Here is a 10,422-nt window from a genome sequence, read left to right as displayed (position 1 = left end):
GTCAAAAAAAGATTTCTTGTGACTTGTGACTTCTCATCTTTTTTGTTTGAACAGTTCAGACARGTCTTATCAATACTAGAGATCTGCAATCAGGAAGACTATTCCAGCAATATTTTAGCCAACTAGAGGCCCACAAATTGTATGCATTTGCTCCTTGTAAACAGGATTACAATTCAACACTTCTGCCAGCTGCTTTTATGTCTCCTGATGAGCTGAATAAAACTATAACAAGGACCAGATCTATTTCCTAGAACTCTGATTCGAGGAGCAACTGGGGACAGTTTCAGAGGATGGGACATGAATGGCACAATTAAATTTGTATTGCACTCACTGGTATCCAGTTTTGAAAACCATAATTGGGTTGTTACAAGCTGCTCCGTAACTGCAGGCAGGGCAAAGGAAATCAGTCCCACTTTTGCAGAAGACAAAGCAAGCTTTGGTTTTTAGGCGAAGTCTTCCAACAAAGTAAGAGGGAATGCAGGATGCATCAGTAACAACACAGCAGTAACTGAAAGGTTGCTTCTGAGTTTTCCAACTTCTATCATCTCTCACCACAAGTGGCTTCTCTAAAAGCAGATTTATCTTTCTCCTGTGCTTGGGAGACACTAGCAGAGATTTTGCAGTGCTGCTTTGGGCCAGTTAGCTGAAAGGATCCCTGCCAAGCTGCATCTTGCCATGTCTTTGCCTCATTCATTTTCGTATTACCTGCAGAGCAAAGTTGCCAAGGGAAGTATCCAATTTGATCTCTTATCACCTCCTGCAGGAAAAACAAGTCTTGGATACACGCATTAGTATCAGGTATCATAACTGAAAGTAAACACACCACACAGAAAATGCACTGATTTATTAATAAAATAAAATGAAATGTAGTGATACAGTTTTTCATTATTAAAGCCACCGAGACACTTAGTGCCCATTTTTTATATGATGGTGTCATTCAGTGACCTATTCACCAACCGTGGCCGACAGGTTGCAGGTCAGGTATTACAGAAACCACTTCCATGGTGAAAGAAGTCTTCCTCCTTTACAACACAGATGGACATGAAAACCATCCCCGAGGTTTGCAGCTGCATCAGTCTATGGGAGAACTTTTTATGTCCTCTAGTTTAATTCCTGAGACTTCCTCCACGTGGAATGGCTTTTTAAAGCTTTTCAGCAGCAGAGCAAAACAGTGGAACTTCTTCTAGGGTAGGGATCCATACTTGCTCTTCAGGGCAAGAAAATGCATTAAATCTACTCATTTCCAGTACACTGGAAGGATGATTTATTACAAGATCCTCAGCTAAACTGCTGGAGATTTGAGGCAACTATGACAGAGAAAAATATATATAATAGAAGTGTAACATACTCTATTGTGTGTTTTTACTTCTACATCATATAAGCTGGTATAGCTTAAGTCTTAAACTTTGTTCCCCACCACTTCTGTTTAATCACAGTTGCTGTGATTTCATAGATAATAGTGTTATCATTATATAGCTTTGTGGGCTCTAGCATTTTCTGAAAAAATAAGTAAAATGATAAACAAGAAATACTTCAATTGACTTTGTACATTTTCCTCTATAAGCAAATTTCCTATAAATTAGGTGCAGAAAAAAAGCATCACCTACAAATATGATTAAAGTTCTTGCTTGGATTTCACAGAATTAAAAATCTTGAACAAATCTCTTATGGACACAAAGCATGACGGGGTTGGACTAGATGACCTCTGAGGACCCTTCCAACCTTAAGCATTCTATGATAAATATATTGCAGTTGGCAGGGGACAGAACATGACTAAAATCAGAATTAGCTGCACTTTTTCCCCCTACAAATAGGCACCACTCTCCTGCATACTGCTTGAAACAGGTATCTGGGATGTCTGTATTCATAAAGCCTTCAGAAAAGAGAACATACTGCTTGCCTCTGGGTTTCTCCTTTCAGCAAGGTACAAAGCACCATGAAGGGTTTGGCATTAGAACGTGAACTGAAAACTGAAAGTGTAAGGACAAATGATGAACCCTAAATGACAGTCCTRTTAAGAAAAAAAATGAAAGCAAAATTAAAGAGAGAAATAAAGTGCACATTACCGGCACTGCAGAAGCCCAGAGATAACATACAGAATGCAAGCCCACAGCAAGTGTATCTTCCATAGCAAGCTGGCTTATCTGAACAATCATGTATCAGAGCAAGCTGGGTGGTCGCCTGGAGTCACGGTCACTGCTCGAGCCTGGCTGTCCATGTTGGAGAGGGATTTGCTCTGGGAGCCCTCAGACTGCCCTGACTGTTCAGAAGCAGCAGGAGAAGCTGCAGCACGTTCAGCACTCTCGTTCCCTCTTGCCATTGCACTGGGAGCAGGGGTTTCTTTTGCCGTGCTGGCATGATTGTGTGACTGGCTAGCTTGTCTCCCCGCTTCTGCCTCCTGCTGCTGCAGCATCCGCTCCACCTCTATCTCAAGTTCCAGACTTTCCTCATCTGCCTCCACTTCCAGCTGCTGCATTAACTCCTCCAGCTTCCTGGCCTTGCGGAGCTCATTCTGCTGGATGATTGTGCACAGGTGCTCTGTGAGGTGCTCCTTAATCTCCGTCTTGTGTTGGAGGTCCAGCTTGGCTGCCACGTACTCTGACTCCGCCTTATCATAGCGTTTCCTGCAAAACCATCAGCATTTCTAGTGGGTTAGTTCTCAAAGCACTTGGGTCTTGCACACAGACAGATACTTGAGGCATCCTTGAAATGCAATCTCCTCTGCAATGCATTATGCCAGGCTATTTCTYGACATCCTGCTACATTATTCAAAGGGAAGAAAATAAGTGCAAGAAGATCAGACTTCCCCCCTTGGCACATCAGACTCCACTGCTGCTGCATTCCAAGAGTTAAATCCCTTGCCTGAGGTCYACACACTGTATCATACACAAACAGTTTTACTGGCCGATTTAAGGGATGCAGGACTAGTACCAAAAGAAAACACCAAAAACCTTAGAGGCTTCACATATTCCAACGAACATCTATCTAGTGAAAACTAAAATATCACAAATCAGTTTTCTGCTTCTCTGATCCAACATCTATTCAATGGATGCAGGTACATTTACTCCTAAACGGGGTCTAAAAGTGCACTTTTCGTGCCACAAAAACACATAGTTATGAGCAGCACAGATGATATCAACAGCGATCACAACTTTTGTGTTGCAACAGATTGGGAACATTCTTGTATTCCAGTCACCCCAGCACACATCACCTGCCAATTTACACTTCCTGTTAYGACAAATATAGCAAAAAGGAAATATTCCAAATATTTGAGGTCAACATATCCATAGCTAGCTCCATAACAGTTGTTGTCCACATCAYTGATGCTTCAACTACATTCAGTGAATCCTTCTATTTATTCTAATTTAACTAATAGGAAGATAGATACAATCTTGCTGACTAGGAAAAAATAACATGCATGTGATGAATGTTATGGAGCACGCACAAATCTAACGCTAGTAAAATAAACAAAACAGTCATTCTACAAAATCACCATTTAAATATCTGATTAAACAAAGAAGCAGAAAGATGACAGACCTTTTGTTTAGAGAAACAGGAGGAAATAACACATGGAAGCGCATTCCCAAATATGTTTCACAACACAGTAATTACAAAACTTTTACCTTGTTGTCAAGGCTGCGTCTACAGTGGGCAGAAAACGCCCACTTACATTTCCCTAATAAGAACATCAACTTTTCTCGTGGCAGTGTACGTGAAAGGGAAGAGTTAACACTATAGTGGAAACTTCTGCATAATTAAACAGTTCAGGTTGAACCTGTACATTTTACTCATGAAAACTCCATTCCACAACAACTCTGACACTCCAGTGCGTTCAGCCCTATTAACATTGCACATCTTGACTCACTGAAATAATTTGTCTTTAGCCCCAAAAACACATGTTGAGAGATCAACAAGTGCTTAAAAAGACACTGTAATGGAAGCACATAGGGTCATAATGCATGAAACCCACAACACTGAATGTGACTCATTTCCAAAACCTCCTCTTAGAAAAAAGAAAAAAAAAAAGGACTTCCTAAGTTCATTAAAGTCATTAAGCATTTTGGAAAGTTCAGCTGATCCTCGCTACCAACATCCCTTTGTGTCATCTTCATTTAAAACTGCTTCCCAAAAGCCAGAGGTGCATGTTGTATGTCCTTCTACTAAGAAAAATTTCAAAGGGGGACATTGTTATAAGATTTAGATAAAGAAATTTCATAGAACATTTAACAGTTTTAGAAACCAGAGTTAAACCTACAAATACACCAAAATGTTTTTCCTCTTGAGGATATGAAGTTCAGCATGTAAAAGTATTGAGCTAGTGAAACTACAGTTTATCTTTGATATTTCAAATGATAATTAGGCAAAAGAAAATCTTATTTTTTTTTAGCTGCCACTGGTATTTCCTTAAAGACTAATTACTCTGTTTATTGGCCTGTGGTCAACGTACAGCAGACGTCATAAGGAGAAATACACATTTAACATGTTGAATCGTGAAACAAAAACCGCAACTGAACATTTCCATTTTATTAAACGGCTACATAAACATACTGATGTTGATCCAGTGATGTTGCGGTTTACCCACAACTAATAGGGTGTTCCAATTAATTTCTTGCATTTAAGGAATTCATCAGAAGCAGGGTGATCAAAGGCACATTGTGAAGAGTAGAAGCTCACTTCTTCCTTCAGTTTTTGGTCCCAGTTCCAACAGCACTTCAGCACTATTATATATGTTTCAAGCTTAATTGGTCCCATTGATTCCAAAAGGACCAGAGCTGTCATCAACAGGCAAGTTTCCCCAAAATGGACGTTCATTTTAGGACTTAAAAAGCAAAACTCTTTTCCCCGAGAAGAAATAAACGACCTTGAAACAATAAAGTAGGGTTTACGAACAACTGCACCATTAAAGCAGCAAATACATCTACTGACAGCACAAAGCTGGAAACCACAACCTGCAATCAGGAAACCTACCTCAGCTTCCAGATACCAAGGGAAMAAAAATGAGGAAATAAAAAGAACACTTCAAGAGCTGAAAGTTCCCCAGACTGACCATTTTACCTACATGATTACAACATAATGTCACTACTGCTTCAGCGACAGGAAACTGCACTTTATCCCGCCACTGCCTGCCTGTCACTTACCGGGCATAGGAGTAGTCCAAGCTCGCCTGATCAATTCGGTTCCGCAGGATTCCGATGTCAGCGGACACCAGGTCATCCAGAGCCTGTAACTCCTTCTGAATCCTCTTTAGTTTCACTGTTTCAGCTTGAGTTCTTCTGGATCTGCAAAGGAAAGATGCTTTTTTATAATTTGGCTTTGCAAACGTCTTTTCTTGGCATAATGCATCTCACTTCATCCGCAGAGCGGCAGCCTCCTTTAAGAGCTACTCCAAAGGTCTCTCCTTCATGGCTTAAGACTTTTGATCTTTTTTAATATCCACAGGGATCTAAAATGCCTGCTATTAAAGGACTAAGGCAAAATTACGTAATGACTGTAATCAAAGTGCCTCAAATGGATTGTGTTTCTTCACTGTGGAAACACACAAGAAACTGCTGTATCTAAGTAGTGCTCAGTGTAAGGAAACAGGAAATGGTTGGGGGGAGTGGGGGGCGTATTTAGTCCTGCAAATATCCCCTTTCAAAGAAGCCCAGTTAGTAAGGGCCAAAGAGTCACCTAACTTAAACTTGATTTCCATTTTGCAAAATTATTCCCAACAGGCCTAGCTAAACCCCAGTGAAGTCAATGGAAAATTTTACATCAAATACAAAGAATTTCAGTCAAACCCGGTATAACCTTTTTCAACTCAGGCCATTCATTCCTAAGTTTTGAAAACGGAATGTTGCTAAGGGCAGCAAGCTTTGATGGATTTCACTCCAAAGCAAGCTAAGGAACTTTGAACACGCTTTTTATACCAGGTCACTTGCCTATTCATTACCACCAGTAAAGCYAACATTTTCAGTTATATCCCCAAAAACATACATTAAAAGCAAAATTTAGAAAGTGACATCACTTCTCACTAGACCAACTGATGTAGACGGAAAGAAAGAGGCATCCTGTAGTGTTGCTACAAGCCTGAAGGTCTTTGGAGCTCAGACATTACTTCCTAGCTGTCACCTTCCAAGACCTCCTCTGTGTTCTTATGCTCTGCCTCCAGGCTGGAGGTCACTCCACATTTACTTTCCTACTGTGACCTGGGCAAAGACACGCTGCTTTTTATCTCTACCTGGCAGAGGAACRAATGTCTCCAGAACCTCAGAGAACCTTCTGCACAGCACTGGCTGGTTGTATTAACCTTCACTTTGGCCAAAAGCTCTGACGGGCAGAACACACAACACACCTCGGGGAGAAAGTGTGAGCCTGAATGCTTAACACCTCATTCCTTGATCCAGTGTTATCAGCAGCTCTGATGTCCCTCCCTACAAATCCTGCCTTATCTTAAAGCCTGGTCTCCTGAAGAGCCAGAACTAAGAAGTAGAAGAATGGATGCAATAACATATTTACTTCAATCAATTAGTCGTAACTGGCTTCTTAAAGTTGACTGTTTTATTCTTCAATATTTTTTATGTACCAGTAAGACTCAAAAGCCCAGACAAATCACTATYATTTATCTTCATAGCTAGGAACCATATAAAGTTGCCTAAAACCCATGGAAAGCTACAGACATCAGCTGATTCTCCAATTCTGTAACATCTTTTCCATCTGTGCATGCAGCTGCAGCTTTGTAGGTGTGAAGTACCTGATTGAACTTCTCCACRACATGTGTAACCAGAGGGAAACACTGATCACATTCACTACAGAGTAATATATGTAGCACACAGACAAGAGGAAAAAGTGAAATTTAACAAAAAAATATACAACTGATTGCAGATGAAAAGCAGCTCCTTCCTCAGCCCCAGCCCATGTTGCAGCATGGCCCCTCACCTCTCTGCAATAGCTTTGGCCAGGAGTGCTTTCTTGCGTTTATTTTTCTCTTCTATCAGCCGCTGTTCCTGCTGGAGGATTTCCCATCGTGATTTCTCCTGCCTGTTCATTGACAAAAAGATCATCAAAATTAATAAGTTCATTTCTCGCCCTGTTTTCTGTACCCAAGATGACACAAGTACAGCCTCTCTCTCAATTCTTTAACTACTACCTTTACCCTCTCCCCCTTTCCACCCGCCAAGAAAAGCCACAGGAACAAAGGAACAAAGTCAGTGTTCCAGTTCTAAGGTAAAATGAATCATCTATAAGAAAAGTAATTTAGGCTAATAAAGTATTTCTAGAAGAAATCTGCTGATCAGAGTGAAAATTTTGCTAAGCAGAAAGCTGGTGGTTAATCCAGCTTCATGAGAAAAGGGAACATATGGGACTTTTCATTAAAGGAATGTGTTTCCCCATTAGGTAGAAGCAGTTTCAGGTTTCTTGCTATCTGCTATAAGTTATCTACTCAGTCTGTCAGCRCAGTCTTTCCCCCCCGCCACCACCTTCCTTTAGAAAGGATTTTTCTATAAAACAGAGTATTTAATGTGTGTGCAACTTCCAAATAATTACACTGACAAAGGTGAAGGTAAGATACTATCAAAAAGGAGCAACAAGAACAGAAATTCACTTATGCCACCAGAGAAAGAATTACACAGATTCTATTTCCTAAGCTACATCTACTAAGAGATATAACCAATCTCAGGACAACTTGTGCAGTAAGTAAACACAGTTGTGCAGAATTAAAGAAAAACAAAAACTGCTTCRCTACTTTTCCACCTTGTAATGTTTGGAAATTTCTGTTCCAAGGTGTGGCTTAACTCAAAAATGCCAGAATCTCACTTATGTTTATTTTCATAATCACTTCAGCACAAGATTCCTCTTTAGACTTCTCCTCATTACTCTAATTCCTAAAGCCTCACACAGATATATTTTTAGTAAGATTTAAATTCAAGTCTATAGGCAGAGAAATCAGGCAGTTTCAGGTGAAGGCTGTGGCAATAAAGTGTCACTTGCCTCCCAAACACAGACCTTATCCCTGTAACACTTCAGGCATCTTCTCCCCTGAATGCCTGCATTTTTCACTGCATGGAAGGAGCTGAAGAACCAGCACTCCTGCTGAGCTGTGCCCCCCTGAGGAATKTGGCACTGCCCTTTGAGGTGCTGCTACCTGGTGATGCGGGAGCTATGGGCATGTGGCCGATCCCACCCAGCACCCAGGCAGGAGAGGAGCAGAGAGCAAGACAGCAGCTGCTTCGCTCAAGATGCATTTGTGTGAAACGGGAGCTCCCGGAGCCCTGTGAATCCTGAATSCAGGAGGAGCCCCGTGCTGCTTCACGTGCTGGGCACTGCCAGCTGCCACAGGTCTGCCTTGCTGGTGGGCAGCACCACCAGCCCCTTCAAAGGGCCTACAGAGATAACTGGCTCACAAAAACACAGTCCATTGCATCAACTTGGAAACTGCTGAGCTCTGGTTTGGGGAACCATCAGTGCTGCAGCCCCCTGGCCACCCAGCTGCTTGTGACAGCAAATTGTAAYGGGCAGGAAAGCTTTGAGCTGCAAAGGGCATCGAGGCGGGAGCAGAATTGTTAAAAGCTTTAAAAATAAACTATATGCCCTAGAAAGAGGCATTCATCCTTTGGCCCATTCTCACTTGGCTTTGTAGACAGGAAAATAAAGGGAATTCTGTATAAAGCTGTGAGCCTACTGAGAGCGAAAAAAAAAACCCAGAAGATTAGTACTTGGATACAGATAGGAAGAAAAACTCCAAGAGGTAACAACCCATTTCATATTGGATATAGGTTCCTCCTTAGCCCCGAGACAGCAGTTTCCTTTTGCATGCTACTATCTGCACGCTGGAACACAGTAACTGCCATAATTTGATCAGTCAATTCCCAGCCCGACACACTCTGTATTCTCTCTCTTCCTCTCACAAGGACCATTTTGATGCTTCTGATAGAGACAGACAAGTTACTAGGGGCTGATGAGCTGAGAGCCCTGAGATGGTCTCATCTTTAATTAAGGAAAGCYGAGGACTGCTTAAACCTGAAGCCTTAACTCCTAACAAAATTGGAGATCTAYTTCCCAAAGGTCTGACTGTTGTGGAATGTGGTTCATTTACCCAGAGTGAGATTGGGTCTTTATAAACCATTAAGACAGTCTCACATTTTGGATGCTTTCTAATTTACAGCCCCACTGCCAGAGGAAGTTACTTAAAGACAGCACAGCATATATCTGCATGAATTAGACTACATCAGATTAGATTTAACCCAAAGAGAGATGAAACAGAGATTCACCAGGGAGGAAACAAACAGCCTTCCTAAGAGGCAGAGCAAAGTTCAATATCCAGTTTCATTTTACCACACAGCAAAAGAATGAATTAATATAGAATAAAATCAASCCCTTCATTTTACCGACTTACTAACAATTCCACTTTCTTTTTCTCCGCTTTCAGGTTCGACTGTTCAGGGAGGTTCTGGGCATTTTCACTGCCATTACAAGGGTCGCCCAGGCGCAGTTCCTTGGGCTGCTCTTGGCTGCTGTGCTGCCTCTGGTCTCCCTCTGAAGGGGCACGGGGTGGTGCCGCCGCAGGCTGCTGAGGATGGCCAGGCTTGTGTTGGGGTACGGAAAGGAGCTGCTCGGGAAGGGCAGAGGCAGCTCCATCCTGCACTGGCAGCTTCTGGCACTGCTCCTGGAGGGCTTTTTCCCGTTGCAGCTGCTTCCGGCTCTTACTCGTGGGCTGAGGGCGACGCGGCGGCGGCAAGGATTCACAAAACTCTGTAAGGGGCAAAGAGAAGAAACAGAATTAAACTAAACTCATAAAGTCAAAGGAAGACCCTGAAGTAGCTTTTCCAGGAAAACAAMCAAACCAGGGCAAACCAGCCTAAGGAAAAGACATGGTAGGTGCTGTGGGAAGGCACAACAGAGAACCCAGATACTTGGAAGTGTTTCGTTAGTCTAATAAAGAGACTGAGATGATCTGAGCACCCAGAGCAGGGGAGGGAGGGACGAAGGGCTCAGAGCAGGGACTAAYTGGGGGACAGAGAGACACCGGGGCTGAAGAAGGGCCCTTGATTAACCAAGGGTTTATGAAGTGAGCTGGAGGGGGAACAGCCATAGGGTGAGGACAGGGAGCTGGAGGGGCTGGGACGGTGACAGGGAGAGGTCGGCAGAGGGGCTGGAAGGAAGGCTGGCGTGGGGAGGAGGAAGCCAACAGGGAGGGCCAAGGGCCTGCACAGAGAGGCCACGGCAGAGACACGGGGAGAGGAAAAGGGGACTGGCCGACGGGACGGAGAGCAGGGGAAAGCAGCAAGAAGGGAGGGAAGGGGCAAGGAGGGCGGAAAGCTAAAGGGAGAGGTGGGCAGGCCGGGTGCATGGATGTGGGAGCGGGAAGCCCGGAYAGGGGAGCCGGGGGAAGGATGCGGAGGGCTGGGACGGCCGAGCGGCAGGGCCGGGAGGCGGCGGGGC

General features: G+C 43.2%; 1 protein-coding gene across 1 annotated transcript in view; it reads right to left on the bottom strand.

The window, feature by feature from the left end:
• Window positions 1-1,128: 1,128 nt before the first annotated feature.
• The window catches only part of GORAB (golgin, RAB6 interacting), a 24,076-nt gene continuing 14,782 nt past the window's right edge, over window positions 1,129-10,422 (bottom strand). Inside the window, exons 3-6 of the mRNA XM_026043752.1 lie at window positions 9,369-9,732; window positions 6,919-7,020; window positions 5,139-5,279; window positions 1,129-2,624 (exon numbers count right to left, since the gene is read on the bottom strand). Of these exons, the coding sequence (XP_025899537.1) occupies window positions 2,153-2,624; window positions 5,139-5,279; window positions 6,919-7,020; window positions 9,369-9,732 (1,079 nt within the window). The 3' untranslated portion in view covers window positions 1,129-2,152. The remainder of the gene's footprint in view (window positions 2,625-5,138; window positions 5,280-6,918; window positions 7,021-9,368; window positions 9,733-10,422) is intronic.

The sequence above is a fragment of the Nothoprocta perdicaria genome, unplaced genomic scaffold (genome assembly GCF_003342845.1).
Source record: "Nothoprocta perdicaria isolate Ctin4 unplaced genomic scaffold, notPer1 scaffold_34, whole genome shotgun sequence".
NCBI lineage: Eukaryota > Metazoa > Chordata > Aves > Tinamiformes > Tinamidae > Nothoprocta > Nothoprocta perdicaria.
This window is presented reverse-complemented; position numbering and strand designations above follow the sequence as displayed.